Consider the following 24,791-nt stretch of genomic DNA (forward strand, 5'->3'; position numbering starts at 1 on the left):
AATAACATTTAGTGGTAATTAAAAGCTCTAAATTGAGTCAGTCATTCAATAAATAGTTATTAAGCACCTAATCTGTGCCAGGCATGTGAGAATCTGCAAAATAGATATAGAAGACATAGTGTCCTAATATGGGGTTACATACCCTTTATTGTGAATAAATAACATTTTATTACGAATAATTCCTATGTCCCTTTAATTAAATAGTAAAGTCTGCTGAACAATGACTAAGTTTTAGAACCTGCATAATGAAAAGCTTGCTTATGCATAATCACTGTTAACTTTAATTATAGCCAGAATTTCTACCAATATTGAAGACTTTTCTTCTCTGTACCCTTCATTTATTAAAAAAAAAAAAAAAAAAAAGGAGGGGGGCACCTTGGTGGCACAGTCAGTTAGATGTCTGACTCTTGGTTTTAGCTTGGGTTGTGACCTGAGGGTCATGGGATCAAGCCCTGTGTCAGGCTGTGCACTCAGTGGAGAGTGTGGGTGGGACTTCCTCTTCCTCCCCACCCCTCCCCTACCTCACTCACTCACTCACTCTTATTTTCCCTAAAATAAATATTTTTTAAAAATAGGATATTTGAATTTACTGGTAAATTTCACTAATAATCAAAACCACTTTTCAAGTATACATTTGTAAAAATAGTTTATTTTAAAGACTCTCAACAGGACTTCTACCTCTTGTTTTCAGATAAGACATCAATGTGTTCAATATATTTTGACTCATAAAAGTTACTCCAGAGCTATTATTAGACCTATATACACTGTTTAATTGAGCAGGGATAGGGTAAACATGGATTGTTTTAATTAAATATTACATAGTTGGATTCTCTCTTCCACAAAAGTTATATTTTCATAAGGATACAATTTCACAAAGGTTACAAATATATATCAACTTACAACTGAAGGATCATTTAGTATTTTACAATGTTAAAAATCTAGTTCCATAGTTACTTTCTTTAAAAAAAAAAAATCCCTTCCATATAAAAAGTCCAGATTTCTCCAGAAATTAGCATACTTTCACCTAGTAGTAGGATCCAAAATGAGAAGAACTGTTATCTCCAGAAGAGGGGGGTGGAGGCAGTGGTGGAGGGGGTGGGGGTATGGAGTATGGTAAGGGAATTAATGGATGAGGTGCCATGTTAGGTGCAGCCCAACCCAGGTTTACAGATGCAGGTGGTGGAGGTGGAGGAAGTGGTGGTAGAGGAGGAGGGAGTGAAAAATTGTGCACATCAAACACTGGAGGAGGAAAGGGATACTGTGGCATGATAGGATTATCTTGTCTCTGAGGTAGAAATCCTGAAGGCTCCTGAAACACCATATGCTCTGAGTTATAAAACCGTGGCGATGGAGGTGTGCCATGGCAAGGTCGAGGATATCTACCCCGGGAAAATCCTCGTGTGAATTCTCTGTTACGATATCCTTTTGAATGCTCTGTAACAGAAGTATGAACATTCCAATTCTGATGTACTTCTGAAAAATTTTCACCTTTGAGTGAGGAAAAAAGCATAAGAACAAAATTAAAATTAGTTTTAATACATCAAAAAACACTGCCTAAAATTTCAATGTCTTTTCTTTAACTTCCAATATTACCTCATGGTAGCCAAGAGAGCCTAAGGCTTCAAATACCAATTTTAAATGACTATAAAAGGCCAAAGGATCAGGAAGGACCATAGATATCTCATCAAAAACGACGAGAGACAGAAGAAGTGGCACAACATTTTCAAATGCTGAAAGAAAACTCAATCTAGACTTCTAAACGAAATAAAAATATCCTCAGGAAAAAACGGAAACTAAAGACATTCTACAATGAAGAAAAACTAATAATTTATCTCCCACAGACCTACACTGATAGAACTACAAGTTCTCTAAAGAAACAAGAGAATAAATTTGAAACATAGCAAAAATTTGAGTAAATCAAATGCCATTTGATTTTTCTAAATTACGTTTGATGGTTGAAGCAAATATTATAATAGGTAACAGTGATTCTAATTGTATATATGAACTATTTAAAGCAATTTATACTATAAATTAAATTAGAGAAAGAAACATAAAGAGGTAAGGTTTCTAAGACGTAAGGTTTCTACACTGCCCACAAACTGGCAAAACAATGACATCAGTAGATTTTGATAAGTAACGTACATATACTACCCAGAACAACCACTGAAAAAATTTACAAAGAGATACATTCAAAAACACTATAGACAAATCAAAATGGAATTCTGAAATATGTTACAGTACCCACAAGTAGGCAGAGAACAAACAGAAAAAGATAGACTTAAGCCCTGACATATCTTAAGAGATAACAAACAGAAAAAGATAGACTTAAGCCCTGACATATCAATAATTACATTAAATATGAATGGTCTAAATATATCCATTAAAACAGGGAATGACCGGCAGAGTGGATTAAAAAACACACTACAACTGTATGTCGACAAAAAGCTCATTTCAAGGATAAAGTCAGGTAGAAAGTAAAAGGATAGCAAAAGATACAACATGCAAACATTAAAAGAAAGGGATAGCTACATTAATATCCAGTAAAACAGGTTTCAGAACAGAGAAAATCATCAGAGAAAGACAGAGAAAAGAGAATTCAACAGTATACATATAAAGAATTGTACCCTATGACCACTTCTGGTTTATTCCAGGGATGCAAAGGCTGGTTCAATCTTCTAAAAACAGTGTAATCTCCCTCATTAACAGGCTGACAAAAAAAATCATGTCATCTTATCAGTACAGAAAAAAAAATGGGTAAATATCAGAAAGGGAGACAGAACATGAAGACATGAAGACTCTGGGAAACTCTGGGAAATGAACGAGGGGTGGTGGAAGGGGAGGAGGGCGGGGGGGGCGGGGGTGAATGGGTGACGGGCACTGAGGGGGGCACTTGATGGGATGAGCACTGGGTGTTATTCTGTATGTTGGCAAACTGAACACCAATAAAAAATGAATTATTAAAAAAAAAGAAAAAATACTGTCAAAATTTAATGCTCAGCCATAATTTCTTAAAAGCTCCCCAAAATAGGAATAGACTGAAATTTCCTTAACAGGATAAAGAACAACTACAAAAACCCTAAACCTAAATTATACCTAATGATGAAGAACAATGTTTCCTCCTATAATCAAGAACAAAGAACATTTATTCAACATAGTGCCAGGGGCTAGAGCTAGTAAAAGTAAGAAAGGGAGACAAAAAAAAAAAAAAAACACAATACAGTTTGAACAACAACAAAAAAGAATACCATCTCTACTTGCAATTGATGTTATTGGCTAAGTAGAAAAACTAGTGAGTTCAGCAAGGTCACAAGATAGAAATTAAACATAATAAACATTAATTTTTATTTCTATATTCTGGCAACAAACACTTGGACACAGGAATTAAAAATGCAAAACCATTTACAACGATTTGAAAATGAAATACTTAAGTATATACTAACAACAAAAAGTACAGGATTCGTATTCTAAACATGATGTTGCTGGAAAAAAAAACCCAAAGATTTAAATTAGTAGAGATGTATACCATTATTATGCAATGGAAGATTCAAGAGTTAATATATCAATTCTTTCCAAACCAGTAAAGAGGTATCTGTTTTTCTCATTTAACACAATTCCCATTAAAATCCCAGCAATTTAAAAAAAAAAAAAATCTCAGCAAGACTTTCTGCCAATATAGAGATTATTACTATAAAATGCATATGGAAAAGCAAAGAAACTAGAATAGCTAAAACAACTCAAAATTTTTAGGAAAAAAAAGAAGAAAAATTTTAGAATGTAGGTCTAGACAAGAAATTCTCAGACTCCACAAAAGGAAAACAATAAATTGGGCTTCATCGAGTTTAAAAACTTTTTTTCTGCAAATGGCTCTCTTGAGAGGATAAAAATACAAGCTACAGGCTGTAACAAATTACGTACAAACTCTAATAACTCAAGAGCAAAAAGAGCAGAAATACAATTAGAAAATGGGCAAGAGGCATGAACAAATATACCACTGAAGAAAAATAAACAGATGGCAAATAAGGACATGGAAAGATGTTCAAAATCCTTAGTTGTTAGGAAAATGCAAGTTAAAATCACAATTAGAGGGACGCCTGTGTGGCTAGCTCAGTGCTTGAGTGTCTGCCTTTGGCTCAGGTCATGATCCTGGGATCGAGTCCCACATTGGGCTTCCTGCAGGAGCCTACTTCTCCCTCTGCCCATGTCTTTGCCTCTGTATCTCTTATGAATAAATAAATAAAAAAACTTTAAAAAAAATTACAATTAGATATCATTCATTACACACCTATTAGAATGACTAAAATAAAAAATAGTGGCAAAACCAAATGTTGGGGAGAATACAGAGAAACTGAGTCACTCATACACTAAGTGATGGGAATCTAACTACTGTATAATCCAGCAATTACTCGTAGACATTTATCCCAGAGAAATGAAAAGTTGTGTTCACACAAAAACCTGTACACAAATACATAAAAAACTTTATTCCTATAATCAAAAAAATGTTAACGACCCAGATGTCCTTCAATGCATGACTGGTAAACAACTTACCACGGGAAACTACACTCTTAAATGAAAAGAAACAAACTTGAAACATAAAACAATCTGGATGAATTTCCGGGAAATTATGCTCAGCATCAAAAGCTAATCCCTAAAGGTAACAACATATTGTATGGCTCTATTTACGTAATCATTCTTAAGATGACAAAATATATTACAGAAATTGAGAACAGATTAGTAATTGCCAAGAGTTAAGGAGGTGGGAGGGAGGGAAGTGAGAGTGACTATAAAAAGGGAACATGAGGAATCTTTTTCTGTGGTGAAAATATTCTGGATCTTGACTGTCTGAATGTCAATATCCTGATTGTGTATTGTAATGTACAGTTTTACAAGATGTTACCATTTCTGGAAATTGGGTAATGGACCTGCAAGAAAATCTCAATTAGTTCTTACAACTGCATGTGACTCTACAAAAAGTTTAGTTTTAAAAAAGGAAAAATAGGAAAGTATAATAAAAGGAAATGCATGTTATAAAATACTTTGATTTAGGTATTAAGTACCGTATCATTGAATTCTAAACATGGAAGCAAAGAGGTTTCTTAAGAAAAAAGTGCCTATATGCACAAATGACTAACAAGGCTTATTAGTTTTACCCCAGAAGCCATTTTTATATCCTTATCTTGAACAACAAACGTTGCTATTCCTCATACTCTCTTCCGCCACATCTTGCAGTGTGCAATGCTTCTAATGTTAGGTGGATGCCAGGAGGTAAAAAGAGATCCTAGATGTCTACTTCAATGTTATTAGTTATCGACTTATATAAATGTACATGAAGATAAAAAATCACTATATATTGTATTTACTCACTTGATTCATTAGATTCAGACTTGAATTTTTTCCGGCCTTGAATCTGAGATTTTTTCCTCTGCTTGGCTTCTTTTTCCTTTTCATCATCACTGAAATCTAAGGCCTTGCAGAAGAAAAATATATAAATTATGTCACATGGATTTACCGATTCATTGGTACATTCTTGGAAGTGAGAAGAATAAGCCTATTATTTAACACTGACCTTGAAAGAATATTACTTTTTTTGATACATGATATTTTTTACTAATATCGGAGTTAACTACATATGGGACTCTGAATTAATACAGGCCAGAGTATTCACGGCTTTTTTTTTTTTCCCCTAAAAAGTATCAGGTAATTCTTTTTGTGCCCAGATAGATAGTAACGTTAAAATGCCAATCTTTAACAACTTTCCCTAGCTAGAAGACTGACTTTAATTAAGCTTAAGGGTCAAGATTCATCATAGCATCAGCTATCAGTAAGGGAAAGGAATGGTTGCGAATATGCAAATAACAAATAACATAAATTATCAGATCTAATATAAAATAGAATGTTTTATCTTTCATTCATTCAAAAACTTATACGTACCCGTTATATGCCAGACACTTTATAGGTATTAATTCTTTTAATAATATAACATCAAGTATAGTAAGAGCTATAAATAATAAAGCAAAGTGGGATCCCTGGGTGGCGCAGCGGTTTGGCGCCTGCCTTTGGCCCAGGGCGCGATCCTGGAGACCCGGGATCGAATCCCACATCGGGCTCCCGGTGCATGGAGCCTGCTTCTCCTTCCGCCTGTGTCTCTGCCTCTCTCTCTCTCTCTGTGACTATCATAAATTAAAAAAAAAAAAAAAAAAAAAAAAAATTTAAAGCAAAGTAAGGGAAGAAAAAAATCACCATGGATGCTATTTAGATTGGACTGCAGGGAAAGGCTTAGATATTATTTTCATCTTTATATCTTTAGAAAATAAACTTGAGATAAATCTCGAATGATGAATTAGCAGTAAAAATAAAGGAAAGGAAAATTTCAAGGAGCAAGAATATGTGCAAAGGCATGGTATAAAAGGGGCATGAAATTGGTTCTGAAAGGCAAAGCAAAAGCTTCTTATATAGCAAAGTCAGGGATGATGAATCGGAGAAGAAAGTCATCAGGCACGTTCTAAGAGCAGGATGGAGATATTAAAGGATTTTAATTGGCATTGGTTCATTTTAGAGACTGGTTTGGCAATATTTGGCTATCACCTCCTAAAGTCAGAAAAAAATTCACATATTTCTTGTAGACATATTAATTTAAATTTGCACTCAAAACACATTTATTCAACTACAAATTACATATTCATGTACTAGAAATGAATACCAAAATGAAAAAGGCACATGCCTTATACATAATCAATGATTAACGTCAGGCAATAATTATATACTACAAAATTTCATCATAATAAACTAAAATTTAAAATCTTAAGAGTTTTCCCTTACTACAGAAATAAGGGGCATTCAGTCAACTACAAAAAAATAATACAAAAACAAAACACACCATGAAGCATGCCGGGATTTCATTTTGAAATTAACCTAATCACGCGGATTTTTACAAACCATTAACATTACCATAATTAGCAACTGCAAAGCTTAGTACTAAAACAATAGGGATGTTTTCATTTCACAAGATACATGGTGTAAGACTTTGGTGAATTTTCTCAAATATTTTAAAAACATATAACTTCAGGAGTAAGATGACCTGAACATAACGAACAATGGTAAGTGAACCTGATTCAGAGCCTTAATAGAAATCACAGCTGTACATAACATAAATTGAAAAGCATAATCCCACGGCAACGTGGATACTAAACTAGGACCACTCACTGGCTAAGTAACCCTCTAAGTTACCATCACATGATTCATGACACGCCCCAGCAAAATCAGAAATTAACATGAATCTTCAGAACTGCCTAAGAACATTTAAAATGAACAAAGTTAACTCTAGGAACCCAAGAAGGATTTAGAATACTAAGAAATATCATCAATCAATACTAAGAAACTGATTCATCAGGAATCAGAATTCCTGAGTATGTTTTAAAACTCTCACTTATAATAATTATATTTTTCTTTTAAATTGTATGAATTCATACTATTTTCAAAAGATATACTCATTGCTGCATTTTCTGTATTTTAATAACAACGAAAAAAGAATATATGCTTAAACATCTCCATGTAAAGTTAAATAATCCTACAGATTATTCTGGACTATTCCACATCTCTAAAAAACTGTGTATCAAGCTATTTGGGACATAAAACCAACGCTGACATGGAATCAAGAAAGAAAATCAAGAATTCTCTTTTTAGGACTATAGTTATAAAAAAAAAAAAAAAAAAAGGAGAGGTAGGTACATTCTAAGGATTTTGTACCTCCAAAAGAAAGGTAGCTTATTCTAAGCACCATTAAATGTATTCATGTCCCATATGGTTAATATCCTAAGTATAGAATAAAACTTTTAGGGATCCCTGGGTGGCGCAGCGGTTTAGCGCCTGCCTTTGGCCCAGGGCGTGATCCTGGAGACCCGGGATCGAATCCCACATCAGGCTCCCGGGGCATGGAGCCTGCTTCTCCCTCTGCCTGTGTCTCTGCCTCTCTCTCTCTCTCTGTGTGTGACTATCATAAATAAATAAAAATTTAAAAAAAAAAAATTTTAGAATAAAACTTTTAAAAATAATTACAAGCCTGCCTTTACCAGTAGGAAAAAAAAAAAAAAAAAAAACAAGAACAAGGAAAAACAAGAAAATGATAAACTGAAATATTACTGAAAATATTTCTTTCCCCTAAAATGATCAATCAAAAACTCTTAGTGAGGGTTATAAAACAGTCACCTGGGAAAGGGGGAGAATACAGGCTCCCACAGATGGCAGTATGACTGCTAGGTAGCATTAAGGACCTCCCTAAGGTCAAGATGAATTTAAAAAATTAAATCCTGGGGTGCCTGGGTGGATCAGTCAGTTTGGTGTTTGCCTTCAGCTCAGGTCATCATCTCAGGATCCTGGGATGGAGCCCCGTACCCCAGCTCCCTGCTCAGCGGGGAGCCTGCTTCTCCCTTTCCCTCTGGCCCTCCCTTCTGGGCACATGCTCTTTCTCAATAAATAAATAAATAAATAAATAAATAATCTTAAAAATAAAAATTAAGGGACTACTGGGTGGTTCAGCAGTTGAACGTCTGCCTTTGGCTCAGGGCATAGTCCTGTCCTGGGATCGAGTCCCACATCGGGCTCCCTGCATGGAGCTCTGCCTGTGTCTCTGCCTCTTTCTCTGTGTCCCTCATGAATAAATAAATAAAATCTTAAAAAAAAAAAAATTAAGTCCTGCTTTATTTCCTAAAATACTGTGTAGAGACTTTTACTTACTTCCGGTGGTGGTTCTTGATCATTCTTCCATGACGCATCTGATCCCCTATCCCTAAAAGAGAAAACAGTGAGAAGAAAATAAGTACGTAACAGTCTGTGTTTATAACTTAATAGTACAGAAAATAATGAAGTAGAAGAGGTGAGCTCAACCTTTAATTTTGTAATACACATGGAAATAAGAGCAAAAAATAAAGGACCACGTATAATGTTCTTCACCTTGTTTCAGAAGATGTGGGAAGCTCCTAAGAAAAACACAAGATGTGGACACATATAAATATCAGCACCGGGGGAAATCAGGAGGAGAAGCCGAGGCCATGGTGTGCAGAGGAAAGGGGCTCTGCAGTTCATAAGCATCTCCAGGTGCTACGACTTCGACTGTATAAAGCTCACTCCAACAAATGCTTATTCTACAGATTATACGTCAGCCACTGTTCCAGTCATCTTGCTAAGGGTACAAGATGACCATGAGACATTCCCTTAAGATTTTGTAGATTTAAGGGTAGAGGTAACAACATGAAATTCTTCTTCCTCTACTTGCCTGCGGGATATCAACAATATTCCATGGGTCCAACAGTAGTTCTCCGAGCAGAGAGGGCGGAATAAAAGCTATCTCATTTGCTAATGAGAAAGAATTTTGAAGAGTCTGGAGGGCAGTAAAATCACATGCACTAACTACTTTTAGTGGGAAGTTTTATACTCTATGACCAACAAAAGTACATGTATTATCAAGTATGACTAGGATTTCTGAAAGCTCATCTTGATCTCTTTAATCGTTTTGATTTTATAAGTTTGAAAATACCTCTTATTCAATTAATTAAAATATTACAAAATACTAGATGTTGTCCTCTCTGCTTTAATACAGATCTCAAAAAGGAGATTCTCGGGAACTAATTCATTAAAATCATTAATACACTAATCCACAATCTATAAAAATCAGTGTACAGATGTCAGTGGGCTGGCAAAATATGAAAAGCATTAAGTCTGATCCAGAACTCTTGACACCATATGAGGCATTACCAAAGATTTTTCTACCACTTAAAAAAAAAAGCTTTTACTCACTAATTATCAGCTCACGCCTGTGCATGTAACATAGCCCCAGGACTCCCTTGTACATAGACGTGCCACCCTCTGGCCTATGGTGTCCTTAGCAGGGGTGGGGTTTAAGGACGAAAAAAGAGGAAGTTCCCCATCAGTGCATTTACCAGGGAAAATCAAAACCTACTAAAGAAAAGATCAAGCCACATCTCAAAAAGCACTTTTAACAAGAGAGTAAGTGCACAGGAAGCTAGAGTTAACACAGGCTTACTGGGGTGGCTGAACTAGAGGGGAGGAAAACTTCTCTACCTCAAAGGCAAGGTCCTCCCCGAGTTCCCAAGCAGATGTAAACTGCAGTCTAGAACAAAATCATCTTGTCGGGTGGGGAGTTTGCAGGTGGACCTAATTTCCCAATTCTTCAGTTTATTGTTTCTGTCTAGGAAAAAATTCTTATTCTTGCAAATCAAGAACAAAGATTTCTTTTGTTTAACATCTATTTAATAAATATCTTCAGAGAAGCTTTTTTAGGTTTATCTTTTTAAAGCTAAAATATTTTACTTGTTAAACGCCTAAAAAAGGGACATCCAGAGCAACATCAATGTCAAAAGCAGAAGGAAATGCTGTCTAAGGCATGATTATAAAACGTGACTTTTCTATGTAAGCCACCTTTCTTTTCAGCAGCTGTTTGGAAAAATCAACCTTACCGACACAAAGAACGACTTAGGCAAAATGTTCCTCAGGAGTATGTGGATTCTTAAACATGGGTTTGATGAATTATGATAAATGACATTCAGAGACTGGATTTAATGTGTGCTTTAGAGGCTTTACGCCATGCAACAGGGACTAGTACTGAGGCAGCGCTAAGGCCACTCACGGACTCAAGTTCCCTTCTACGTTCTGCAAAAACCACATTCCTAACGCTTCAACTACACTTCAAGTTTCCCATCAAAGAGAGCTTAGACCTAAAAGGGACTTGTGTGCCAAACTGAGTACAAAGTCTTTTTGGATTTAAGATCCCCACCCCTCCCCCAATCCTTTGCAGTGTTTCTTCCACTCCTAATTTTACAATATTTTTAGTGGCTCGTACTCATTACATCTTTCCAAAACATTTAACTGTTTTTTCTTTCCTGAAAAAACTATTCTACTTGAACTAAATATTACTCATTTACTATAAATTATATGATTATAATAACAAGTTCAACTGTTATATAAGCAGCTCTACAGCTAACACTTGGCAACACAAATAACACATGGAAAATGCACAATTAATGAGTTGCATAAACATGGAGGAATGTTACTACCCACATGCCAAAGGCATCATTTAGCATTCACAAAAGGGAAAGCAGTAGTTTGTTGGTTAAATCAACCCTGTTTATCAACTTAATACACAATTTTTTAGGGACACATTTTTGCTGTCTCTTCTGTAAATCTACAATTTATAAGCAACCTGAGGGGATCCCTGGGTGGCTCAGTGGTTTAGCCCTTGCTTTCGCCCCAGGGAGTGATCCTAGAGTCCCAGGATCGAGTCCCACATCAAGCTCCCCACATGGAGCCTGCTTCTCTCTCTGCCTGTGTCTCTGCCTCTCTCTGTGTGTCTCTCATGAATAAATAAATGAAATATTTTTTTAAAAAAGCCACCTGAAATTTACTCATTTTCTTTTTTTCTTGAGAATTATGAAGTCTTATTAAATAGGTAAGCCTATAATGTTCCAAGGAATAGTTTTATTTAAAATGGAAAAGAATTCTATTTAAGTGGTAATACTAATGCTGAAGTAGCATGTCTATTAAAAAAAGAAAAAAAAGGTATGTAATGGAAAAAAATATGAACTAGAATCAGAAACTTTATATGGCCCATATGTAGTCTTAGTAGTTGATTATTTCATTTTGGGTAAAATAAAAATCATCTCTACGTGTAAAATCTAATTAACAGATTGTTGCTTTCAGAGATGTCATTAGGAAAATGAATGAACGCTTTGGAACACAGATATTTAACAGAAAACTACCTTCACTGAAAATTATTCCTAAAATATAAATATTAGATAAGCAGACAACAACTAGCATATCAGTAACATACTTACTGTTTAAGTTTTTCTGTGAATATGTATTGGGTGAAGTCTTTCATTGATGGAGCAAAATACATAGTGTCCTTTATTTTAATACCTTTACTCTCAATGTGCTCTGAAGAATTAAACCGTAACACATAAAATGGATGTGCAACAGGTCCAAATATCTCAAATATCTATAAAATAGAAGAAACGTAAAGACCTCCTTAATATGTAAAATAATCACTCAAAAAATTAGTAATATTTTTTGAAACCAATAATTGTTACAAGGTAATTCTGACGTGTCATAGCAATAAAACTATATTTACATTTAAGTTACTTTTGCCTACTCACAAAGTCTTCATGTCTTGATTATACCAACTCATTCCAGATTTCCTTCCTTATGAATTTAAAACAAGTATAACAAGTTTGTTCCTTGCTAAATTCAAATCATCTTGGTGGTATACCAACTAGATACAAATAATGAATTGTTTTTTATTATTATTACTCATTTAAGTTGTCAAGTATGAAGAAAAGAATTATAATGTGAGAAATAAAATGCTGTCACTTGGAATCTTATAACACAATTCAAAAGCAAGCTTCTGCTTTAATGGGTGGGTATTCAATCATTTCTGCTGTTTCCATACAGTGGTTAACATTTTGATAAAATTAAACTACAACTGTTTCTAATTCAAAACCTAGAAAAAAGTAGATTTGAACTTGAAGTTGCTTATTTCTCCAAAACCAAAGAAGCTTATACGGCCTTTAACTTTTATGTTAAGGAACTGCTTTTAGTGTAAACATATTTTATTTCTGAAAATGTTTTATGATTAAAGGAAATAAATCTCTTGTTTTCAAAATCTTCTCAAAATACCCAAATTTTTAAAAAAATGTTTGATAATAGGTGTATGTCATAGAAACTAGACCATCACCAATGTCAGTGTCAACTTTTCTAATCCTTTTTCTACTAATATTTTTTTTCTTTTGAGATCACATTGCAGTTTTGTATACTGTCCACTTTTAAAACCGAAAGTTGCATTAAGTTTTTCCACATTATAAATATTACTTGCAGTGTAATTTCGGTAGCTATATTACACTCCTTTATAGATCTGGTATGATTTAACTTGTCTTACAGGACATTTAGGGAGCTTACAATTTGTATAATATGATAAATGGTGCCATGAAGAACATCCTTCTAAATGTAAATTTCTGTATTTTAGGTTTTTCAAAAATTCATTTGTAAGGGGCAGAATTATTGGAGCCAAGAGTATGATTATTAAAACTGGATATAAACTACTACATAACTTTCCAAATCGCGTGGACCATTTTAAACCAACTGCACTGAAAGTTTTAAACCAAATGCACTGTTTTAGTACGTTCTCAGCTCTTCATTTTTTAGAGTAAATATTCTCATTTTATTTGACAGTTTACCAATTTTCAGGGAGACAATGAAACAGCTCACCCATCAGGGTACCAATATTCTGAAGGCATGAATACTCCCAAATAACTAGTGATATTCAATACAATTAAAATGGCAACATATTCTGAAGTAACACTAATAGCATTAAAAATGTAATTTCTTTTTTAATTTTAAAGAAAATAGCAAATTTACTTTGAAAGGATTTAGATACAAAGAGTAGACCTCTTCCAACCAGAACAGCAAAGGACAGAGGGAAATACTGCAGCACAACTCTTACTGGCTCACATTACATACAGTAATAGATTGTCTTGTCATTTTTTAAAAAGTGTTAAAAACCTTTCTTTTTTTGAGCTCCTTTGATAAATATAGACAGATCTGATTCTTCAAGTTTGGACGAGGATAGGAAATATGTTTAGAAAAATTTCCCATAAAGGTATTATAATAGTCATTGTTTGCAACCTGATACATAAAGCTGTTTTTCCTCGGATTAGTTTCATGGAGAAAAGAATTCCATTTCCTGAGAAATGATTTCACTAAAGAAATGCCTGTACAGCTTCAGGTTTACACAGGGACTGGTTTGAACAAAAAAGCTAAGTGACATACAAAATGCCTGAATAAAATCAAAGTGTACTTGGTTAACTATTCTTAAGATCTCAAGTGTTTATGAGCCATACCTATGATAAAATCATTATAAGGTTTTAAGTAAAATAACACCAGGTTATGTATTTAAAGAATGCATACATGGCTTACATCAAAATGGTGAGGTATTTATGCTCCTACCTCAAAGAGCCATGGAATACTTGACCGAGTTGACATAAGCAATTTAGCTAATCCAGACATATAGGAAAAAAAGGTTTAACAATATTCTAAACTACTATCAATTACAAAGTATAGATTTTAGACTGGCTAATACCTGAGAGCTAAATAAACTCTAGAGAGCAACCTCAGACAAACTAGGGCCCAGGCCAGCCCCTTTCATCTCCTAGTTTCCTCAAACCCTGCATCCCAGCTCACTCTTCAGGCCTGCCTCTGAGGATCCTGCAAGTTCCAAACTACCTGACAACAGATAAAAGGAAAGGAAGGAGTGGCTGAGACAAAACTTAGGATTATAATGTCTCTAAGATATTTACTTTAAGGTAGGCAAGAAGCTTTCCTTACACTTTAAATAAAAGTATATATTCCATAGAAATTATCATAAATACTTAAGCCAACTAATGTTTTATACTTACCATACCACTACCATGTCATACAGATGTAGCATAAGGACTGTTAGGAAAAAAACCTGACAAGAAGAGCAGTAAATTCATTCCCGCAAATTCTCATGCCACAGCATAGTCCAGGCTTAGATGTTCCGTAAGCTGCATGGCACAACTTGTAGTGGCTGGGGGCCTGCCAGAGTCAGAGGGCTACACCTGCACAAAGCACTCCGAGGGAGAGAAGCTGCACTCTCCCCTCTCCACACACACGTTATATATTTATTGCTTAGCCTAAGAGGGATCAGGTAATCCTCATTTCTACAGGTAAAAGGAAACAGATCAAACAGGCCCAGGGATAATGCTGGAAGACTGCAAATGGAGAGCCGAGATCTGCATGCTGCTGCTCTGAGAACAGCCTTCTAAGAATGCCACCTGCCAAAGGCCTTAGCTTGTTCCAGCTGGGCCAGCTTTTGGCTAAGGTACCAAAAGGGAAAAGGGGGAAATGAACCCCCACAGCCATCCAGAATTCTCTCTTATCAATCGCTTTACACTAATCACTGTGTTACTACTACTTCACAAGTTGCTGAGGGAGGAAAAATAAACACTATCAAAATAACACAGAGATTTTCGTAAATTCAGCACATACTACCAATCAAGATTGTAATATATTCTTTTAAAAAAAATCAGTAAAAATTCCTCCCCAACTCTAACAAATAATGAAAAGTAAATGCAAAACAAATAAGTAATTCATCTTGTACAGGGATAATAAATTGCACAGGTTGGTCAATTTTTAATCCCCTGATAAAGACCTAAATATTAAAAATAAAACTTCATTCATCATTTACCAAGAGTAACTAATCATTCCTAGGATTAAAGGGCAAAGGGTAGAACACAAATCCGAGAACACCTCCCTTAGATCAGTGGGGAAGGGGGAGGAAGGTGGAAGGAAAATGCATCAGGCAGACAGACTAGGTGGGAAACTCCATTTTATTCCTTTTTAAGATTTTATGATTTTTGAGTAAATGGGGAAAATTCCACTTCTGCTTAAGCATCAATGAATTAAGACATACAGAATATTTATCACTATGTCTCATTATGTTCAAGAGTAGAGGGAAAAGAAAAGGATGTGCAAAGGTTTCACATTGAAGATAAAACTAATTTAGTATACAGATAAGATCTAAAACAGATTCAATTTCATTTTCTGGTCACTGGTTCAACAAATAATCAATCCCAACTCTACCCACCCCAGCCTATACCATTATTTTGGGGGAATCACATCAAGGCATTTAGATTTATAATCAAACATTTTTTAAAGGCTTGTCATTTCTTGAATATACAAAGCTCTCTATGTAAAATGTAGAAATTGATTTAATTTTTTTCTCTAGACTTATGTCACATAACTAAAGTTAGAGGCATAAATGTTACATTTTTATCTGACTAGTTTCAATGTCAAATGACAAAAGAGCTGAATATTAACATTAGCCACAATTATAGAACTAAAAATTCAAATGTACCTGATCAACATATAAGAAATGTGAATTTAGAGGTTTTTAATTAGCAAAGTGTTGGGTACTTTGAAATTAAAATCGTCTAAGCTAGCTACTTAAAGAAAAAGGCAACTGTCATGAAAATCATAAATAAAAGGAATCATGGAAATAATCAGTTTCAACTCATCCAGAAAATCAAGAAAGAAGCTTCCATTCCCTCTTTTACCTTCTCTTCTTCTACTACCTGGAGGACAGTGAGAAATGCTTGGTCTTTGTACCACAGCAGAACACTGGTTTCTCCTAAAGAAGTACACATACCGATGGGCATGGAGAGCTACTCAAGGCAGTCACTGACTCGTTTACTATTCCTTTTCTCTCTCCACCTTCTCTGAGGTTAAGCCCCCAGTGAATCTCTAACCACTTAACACAGGCACCAGCAGAACCGATACTTGAAACAAAAGGACTGAGCCCTGGTATTTGAAAGGGAAAAAAGTACAGCATCATCCTTTAGGCATTAAAGTCTTTTTTTCCTCTCACCAACTTTCTCAAGAATTGCCAAAATATATCAGCTCTGGGCTCCAACTAATTCTGTCACTGATTGCTTTGCAATCCTAAATCACTCATTTCTCTTTAGTTAATTAGCTTGTTGATCTAAAAAAAAACAAAACAAAAAACAAAACAAAACATATGTAGGTAGTACAAGGTAGGCAGGACCCTGATGAAAACCTGGTCTCTTTCTAATATGTGTGAATGGGACAGTAGGAAATAGCAGATAAAACGGAAAATATATAAATGACCCAATAATATAATTAAAAAGGTATGTTTTTTTCTGATCAGGTGTAAATTAATTGTATCTCCTAGAACAAAAAGGAAGCCAACTGTTGGTTATCTGGGAAAAACTAAACCCCAAAAGGGATTTCCCCAAAGATAACAGCTGGTTTCTTGTTTTCTTATTTTTATTTGTTTTCAACACAGTACACATTTACTTAGCATTTATAATTTACAAAGCACCTTACTTTCTAGAGTGGAGAATGCTGAGGTGAATAAACTACCCCTCTACCCAAAAAAAGGAACACTTGGTTAGTATTTATATTCTTGATCTTAGAGGTTTTACATTCTCTGCTGACACTCAGCATTGCCTATTTACTGGGTAAAATGTATAGTCTCCCATATTAAAGATGGACATGCAGAGTGTTCCATTTGAAAAATGTTATAAGGGATTTGACTTTATGGCAAGTGCTAGAGTACACAGACTCATAATTCCCTAGAATGTGCTTACAGAGACACTGTAGCTATTGCTGAAATCTTTTTCCCCTGTTTCTTTTTTCCACTCTTAAGATTCCACCTGAGGAAGCCAAAGTTTAAAAAGTTTTAAGAGCCACCACTCAAAGGGACTCACAAACCAAAAAAGAGTTAAGAACTACTATACTGTAGAAAGTTTCCTGCACTCAACTTTCAGTACCTGGAGGTATTCAATATGCAGACCCACCGCCTCACAAAGTACCTGACAAACAGGAAAAAACGGCATGAAGTATTAAAAAAAAAAATCAAGAATAAAATAAAACTCAAAAAATAAAAATAAAAAATAAAACTCAGAGCTCTATACTGCTCATCTACTAAAATTAACAAATTCTTTTTAAGACAGATAAAGTCAGAAAAACCAATCAACAAAGAAACAGAATAATTGTAAGATTTGAATTTTTTTTACAAACCTTTCCTGCTGCCTGCCGATCACTTTTAAAAATTACAGTCTCCTCATTAACTGGAGGTAAGTTAGTCATAGATTCAATTATTACTGAAAAACGAAACAAAGGAGATTATTTCAAGATTTAATCACAAGATAATGTAAAATTTAAGTGAGAATTTAGCCTTTAACTTCAACAAAATTTAAAATGAAATTTAAGGTGAGCTAATATACCTCGTAACTACTCTTAAAAGAACAGTCTATTATCGAGTGGCACACGGAAATAGATTCTACATATTTTAATTTAAAACAAAAAGCTACAATTCTAAGAAAAAAAAAACTAAAGTAAAAGTTCTCACAGAAAATTGGCATCATCCACTAAGAAGTCAATAAAACAAGTCATGTACATTTTCCCAAGCAATTTTTACTCAAAGTATAATCACATTTAGTCACAAAACTCCTGTTTTAGGAAAAATTAGTCTTCTTTCTCACTCTAGAAATTCTTTCTACAAAGCACTGAGTACTCACTGATCAATGAAAAAGCTAAAGACTTCCCAAAAGCATCTTCCTCTGAACAGATGCAGAATAATGGAACTCACAGTAATTTTTATCATTCTCCTTCTCAAAAAGCAAAAGCATTATCCCACTAGTCTATCATAATCTCCAATTCCTGTAAGTGCCACAAATGTTAAACAACCAAGCTACCAGAGCAAAGAGAAAAAAAGCAAACAATAGGCTCTTAGAAAATTAGAGCAACACGTAAACATACTCTGCCACATTACACAGATAACGGCATGTCCACTTGAGAAATGAAATACGTTCAGGTTATTAAAATTCATTTACAAAATTCCAACTGTATTCAATTATTTATAACAGTGCTTCTAAGTTCTAAACATATATGGAGTAAAAGAGCACAGATCAACAGTTTTTGCATTAGGTCTGTTTCTTGAGTAAAGATGATGAGTAAGGACTGATGGTGACAGTGAGCACTCACAGCATTTTCAATCATTTCTCCACCTTAATCCCCTCCCCAAGAATCAAATTACATGAAAATAAAAGATCACCTAATCCAATACCCTCATTTCACAGAAAGATAAAACAAAAAGACAGGATTTAAGGGTTTAATATTATCACATGGCCAATTTCAGACGAAGGCATCCCCAGAACCTAGAGTAACCTGGATCCCTAGTTCCAATCCTCTTCCTTTAACAACATGACTTCTGACCGTGTTTCCTTCTAGGTGGCAGTTGCAGGTAGTTGGGTACAAATAAACCTAAAGTTTGTACCATACGCTAATAAAAATCTCCAAGGCTATCAATAGCCAAAATATGTACCAGTATAAGATCCTTAATTTCCTGAAATCTCTCTACTTCTACCCAGGTGGATAAGATCTAATTAGCCTCTTGCATTTTCCAAAGTAAATAAAGGGAGACAAAGAAAAACAAGCCAGCATTGTAGAGTAACTGCAGAGTACAAAGCCAAATCCTGTCTTTTTCTCCTTAGGCTCTTATCTGAATTCACATATTTTTTGCTTCATGTACTAAAACTTATTATATTTTCTCTTTTGTAATTTGCTCCAAATCACGTTCGTTATTTTCCGCTCTCAAAACAGGGTAGCATGTGCTGATTTTGAGTCAATCTTTATTCCCAACAGCTTGAGAATTTTGTTAGTCTATTAGGGCATGCTAGTCAAAAACCAGTATCTTTAAAAAGCATTATTCCTTGCACATCATATATTTCATATTTTTTTCTTGAGAAACATTACAACCTTTATTTTTCATCAAGTCTAATAAATGCTCAACTCACTATGTAATCAAGTTATTACTTATTTGACTTACTTATGCATATTATTAAATGCCATAAGATAACTCAAAAACCAGTAAACGTAATGACTCAAGAATTAGTTTTAATAATCATGATTTTTATTAAAAGAAAGTTTCACTTTAATCAGAATTTTGATTAATGAATTGCAGAAGTACAAAATTACGTAATTACAAACTTTTTAAAATATTGGTATGGACAATGTTAGAAAAAGGTCAAAAGTCAATTTTTGGACTACCACTGACCCATTATACAACTGATCATAAGGGCAAATGAGTTAGGTTTTTCTGGGTCCCTTAAGTCCTGTAAACTAAGGGGGCTGGTGGACAATCTAGGTCTTTTATCCAGTTCAAATATCCTTTGACTTTGTCAACTCTGAGTTCTACTTTCACATGGATCTTAGTATGAGAGCTAATGGTAGCTACATTAACTTCAAGGGCTTTAGTATACCTACCTCACATCCTGTGGCTAAAAGAAATCTATAATATCTAGTTCTTTTCTAACCAATAGCTTTATATTTCACGACATTAAATGACAGAACTTTCTAATTTACATGTTTCTAAAATAAAAATCAAGGACAGTAGGCAGAGCAATGTCCCCCTTGCCCAAAACACCCAAAACTCTAAACCCTGAACCTATAAATATGTTATCTTACATTAAAAGGGGGGGGGGGTATTTTGCAGATATGATTAAGAGTAAAGACCTTGAGATGGGGAGATTATCCCAGATTACAACCCTCCTAAGGAGCCCTTAAAAGTAAATAATCTTTCCAGGCTTTGGTCAGGGAGAGATGTGATGAAGGGAGAAGGGTGGGAGAAGGTATATTACTGACTTTGAAGATGCAAGAAGGGGGCCATGAGCCAAGGAATACAGGCAGCCTCTAAAGCAGAAAAGGAGAAAATGAGTTCCTTTCTAGAGCCTTTAGAAAGGAACTCAGCCCTGATGGACCCCTTGATTTTAGCCAGGTGGGACCCACATCAGACTTCTGGCCTACAGAACTATAACACAATAAATTTGTGTTGTTTAAAGCCACTACGTTTGAAGAAACTTTACAGCAATAAAAAACAAATACTCCAAATCAAAGAAAATTCTGGAGAAATGTCAGTAAAAGCAGACTTTATATTTTTTAAAGACAATGCATTTATGAGTTACATATATAAAACGGAATTTATTCAAACTTAATTACTATAAAATGAAGTATTATTACATATGTCACAGAAAATGCACTTGTCATAAGCCTTTGATTTGATGAGTACAAACTTGGATATAAATAATTTTATTTGTAAAATTATTTACATACCTAATTGCTCAATAATACTTGAAACCATCCCAAAAGGCTTTAATTCAATATCTTCAGGCAGAATAATAGTGAGTTCTTCAACAGAAGGTAGTTCCTATAATATAAAAAAGCATTAATTTTCCTCCAGCTTCAATGACTAAAAAAAATGGGACATCATTTCCATTTAAAGCACTAAAAAACATTCCTGAAGACGGGGCCTTAAGCACTTATTCCATCTCTGATGTTATCGTTTTTAGTGTCTGACAGTATTTCTTCCACCTCCAGTATCTCCCCACATGAGTGACGCAACAGCATCTATACCTTAATCCAGCTAGACTAATAAGAACATGGACAAAATACCTAGATTTTTTCAATCATACTTGAGTGAGACAAAAAAACAAAACAAACTATTATTGTTAAGGAATCCAATGTTTAAAAAAAAAAAAAAAGACATTTCACATAGTGATTCCCAGAGAAATAATTCTACTGACCACTACAATTTCTCCACAGAAGAAGAGTTATCTCTTAGCTGTCTTAATTTGGTTACTATGACAGAGATTAAGTAGTTGAAAACAGCAACAGCAATCTTTCCTGGGACTGTTTGAAAAAGAGTGTCTGGCCTCTTCAGGAAAGAAATCTAGAATTCTTGGGAAACAGAACACAGGCTCCCTCGAAAAGCTGTGAAATGTTGCCTAGTATCTTCTTTCTCTATGTAAAAAACTAAATATCTTTATATTTAAAAATTCTTTTCTGACCCAGCTACTATAGTAATCTCAGTTGCTATAGAAACTAGATGCTGAAGTAGAGATGAAGTTGAAGAGAAGTCTAAGAATAAAACTGACCTTAGGCTTTAAGCGAAGTAAATAGAACTTTCTATTTTTGACCTTTGCCAAAAGACCACAACTAACTTTTAGAAGGAAGTTCTTCCTTAAGAAGGCTTGAAAGTGTAAAGATCCTATTACTGGCATGTTAGGAGTTGGTTTGGAAGGAGAAAGGTAACTTGAAGGAATGCTGAAAAATATGGGAAAACCCTAAACAGTACAGTGTATTACAGAGGACTACATCATGGGTAATCATTTTCCTCTTCAAGGACTCAACGTTTTTAACAAATCAAATAACCAGAGTTAAAGTATAATTCGCTTCTGGGAGATGCTATTTTCTGATTGAGAATTACTCACGAACAACCACACTGAAGGTCTCAACAAACTCCATTCAGAAGACTTAACTTCTACATGGTTAGTCTGAATGGTGCTGGAGGAAGTGATTGTGTTTTATGCGTCAGAATTTTTTCTGAGTACTTTTAGGGAGAGGACAACCACCTGTCATTTTTGCATATTAAATATGGATAGTCTTTTCTTGGCAAGACCATGGTTTGAAAGTGGTCCATGTGTGTATTAAAATAGAGAAGGGAATAGTTGTTAGAACTGGGAAAGAACATGTGACATGGAATAGCCTTGTTAAGAAGTTTTCAGCTAAAGAAATCCCACACCCAGTCAAAAACGAGAATGGAGAACTACGATGCTGGCAGACAGCAGACATGGAGAGCAAATGACACTGACTTCTGCTTCTAGGGGTGGCACCCCTAATAAGTAGAGAATGGCATTTTCTAACGCCGAAGTATAGTGATGAAATCTGAAATCTGCCCCACTGACTAAGCAAATTACAGTTAAATCTAGGACAAAAACTTTCCCTACTTCTGGACTGCAATAAAGCCCACTGGTTAAATAAAGTCAGGATCATGTAGGTAGAACAAAGGATAAGGAAATCTCCAAAGAGGAAGTGCTGCTAGGTATTTTCAGAAAACCTCTGAACTGAGGAGGAGGGTATGTCATTAATGCTTAGAACACAAAATAAAGTTATTTTCAAATAAATAAATGCTATTTGGCCACAGAATTAAAATTTCTTGTTTTGTATTTTCTACTAAGAGGAATAAAGGCCCATGCAATATATTATGCTTTCATACAGATTTTAACTCTGATACTGTTGATTTATTCTAACTTTAAAATATAAAATACATGCTCCTGTTTTTTAAAAAAGGAAAAAATTAGTAGTACAGAGGGACTCAGAGTAAAAAGCAAAAATTCCCTATTTTACTACTTTCAACCTTCCAATTCCTCTCCATAGAGCGCTGTTAACAGTACCTTTCAAATACATTTACCATGCAGATACAAATTTTATTTCTAATTGTAAAATGTTTTACTTATATCCACATTATACTGCAAGCTATCTTTTCTATCATATTTTGTACATCTTTCTACACCAAAACATAAACATTTAATTTTTTTTTTAGATTTTTAAAAAATGTATTTATTAGAGACAGAGAGAGAGAGAGGCAGAGACACAGGCAGAGGGAAAAGCAGGCTCCCTGCAGGAGCCTGATGTGGGACTCCATGTGAGACTCCATGTGGGACTTAATCCGGGGTCTCCAGGATCAGGCCTGGGCTGAAGGCGGTGCTAAAACGCTGAGTCACCGGGGCTGCCCAAACATCTGATTTTTTAGACATTCTTACAGTGTATCTCTGTTGACTATAACTTAACACATCACCTGATAAAACATCTGCCTCTTTTTAAGTTTTATCATTACACACAATGATACAGTGAACTATCCCTTACATGCGTCTTCAAGTCACTCCTGTGATAAATCCCCGTAAGTCGAAATGCTAGACCCAAAGGTACAAATGCCTTTATAGTTTTGACAGATACTGCCAACTTTCTTTTCAAAAAGGTTGTCAATTAACAACTCCACAAACAATGAGAGATTTTCTCACCCTCTTGCCATCACTGAGACACAAACTTGAAATCTCTGCTAGGGTGACAGGTTGACAATATAAAACAGCATCTTGCTTTTATTTTAATTTTTTCATTAATCAGAAAGACTGTGCATTCTTGCATGTTTCCTGGCTTTCTAATTGTGTTTATGAATTGTTTGTATATTTTACACATTTTTCTTTCAGAAGGTTCTTTTTTTATTAACTTACAAGAGAACTTTGGGTTAAAGAACATTTGCCCTCCACCAAATATGAAAACATCCACTCCCTATTCTCCCAGAATGGTTTTTAGCATTTAAGTTGCTTAATGAACTTTAGCATTTTAATTTTTATATAGTCAAATACATCTATATCTATGTATCTATATATATTGGCTTTTGAGACTTATGTCACAGAGAGAAAGACTTTCCCTATACCAAAATCACTTTTTAAATTCACACATATTAAAAAAAAATAAAAAATAAATAAATTCACACATATTTTCACTGCTTCTCCAATTTCAATTTTAATATTTGTGTATTTGGTCCATTTGTAATTTTATCCTTGTAAAAAAGAAAGGCACAGATTGGCTTTATCTTTACCCATATTACTAGCCAATTATTACCATATATTATAGTATAATCCATCTTTTTCCCTACTAATATGAAAAATTAATGTTAATACATACTAAATGTATTCATATATTTGGGTTTTTTACTGAAATCTCCATTCAGTTCTACTAATCTATTTCAGTGTCAGTAATAAACTATTTCAACAACTGTACCTTTCATTGTATGCTTTAATATTTGGGAATAAGGCTAGGTCCTCTATCCATTCCATCCATATTTTTCCCCTTGGAATTCTTCTAACTATTCTCATGCTTATTTCACTAAACAAACTTTAGAACCATTTTGTCATATCATATAGTATTGATTAAAATCACATTTAATTAGATTGTCTCAAGTCCTAAATAGTCCATAGGTTTATCTGAATCTATCTTATACCTTATTTGCTATTGTATATTTATTTAATAGCTTTTATTGCCATTATAAATGTATCCTTTGTAGGGTATCATTTGAACATAAGAAAGCATCATGCTGAAATTTTTGTCTAATGACTTTCTTCTGTATTTCCAAAAAAAGTAAGTCCTCCTCCTCATTTTCAATTATTACAACCTATTTTTCATTTTTCAAATATTGATCGGTATGTCCAGAATATCAGGCATCAAGAAAGTGTAATGATAGTAGACATGATGTATGACTATTTACTAGGAATGTTTCAAATGTTGAGCATAACAATGCATCTTGACTGAAATTTCTTTTTAAAAATGTTAACAAAAAGTGACCATCT

The 24,791-nt window shown here is 34.4% G+C and overlaps 1 protein-coding gene across 2 annotated transcripts in view; it reads right to left on the reverse strand.

Moving 5' to 3' along the window:
• Window positions 1-629: 629 nt before the first annotated feature.
• NAF1 (nuclear assembly factor 1 ribonucleoprotein) overlaps window positions 630-24,791 on the reverse strand; it is a 40,496-nt gene continuing 16,334 nt past the window's right edge. The window contains exons 3-8 of one of the 2 annotated variants that reach the window (XM_072724974.1): window positions 20,716-20,809; window positions 17,623-17,705; window positions 11,844-12,004; window positions 8,731-8,782; window positions 5,362-5,464; window positions 630-1,488 (exon numbers count right to left, since the gene is read on the reverse strand). In XM_072724974.1, coding sequence (XP_072581075.1) covers window positions 1,025-1,488; window positions 5,362-5,464; window positions 8,731-8,782; window positions 11,844-12,004; window positions 17,623-17,705; window positions 20,716-20,809 — 957 coding nt within the window. In that variant the 3' untranslated portion in view covers window positions 630-1,024. The remainder of the gene's footprint in view (window positions 1,489-5,361; window positions 5,465-8,730; window positions 8,783-11,843; window positions 12,005-17,622; window positions 17,706-20,715; window positions 20,810-24,791) is intronic. The other variant, XM_072724975.1, reaches the window with a different exon arrangement.

This window comes from Vulpes vulpes, chromosome 10 (assembly GCF_048418805.1).
Source record: "Vulpes vulpes isolate BD-2025 chromosome 10, VulVul3, whole genome shotgun sequence".
Taxonomy (NCBI): domain Eukaryota; kingdom Metazoa; phylum Chordata; class Mammalia; order Carnivora; family Canidae; genus Vulpes; species Vulpes vulpes.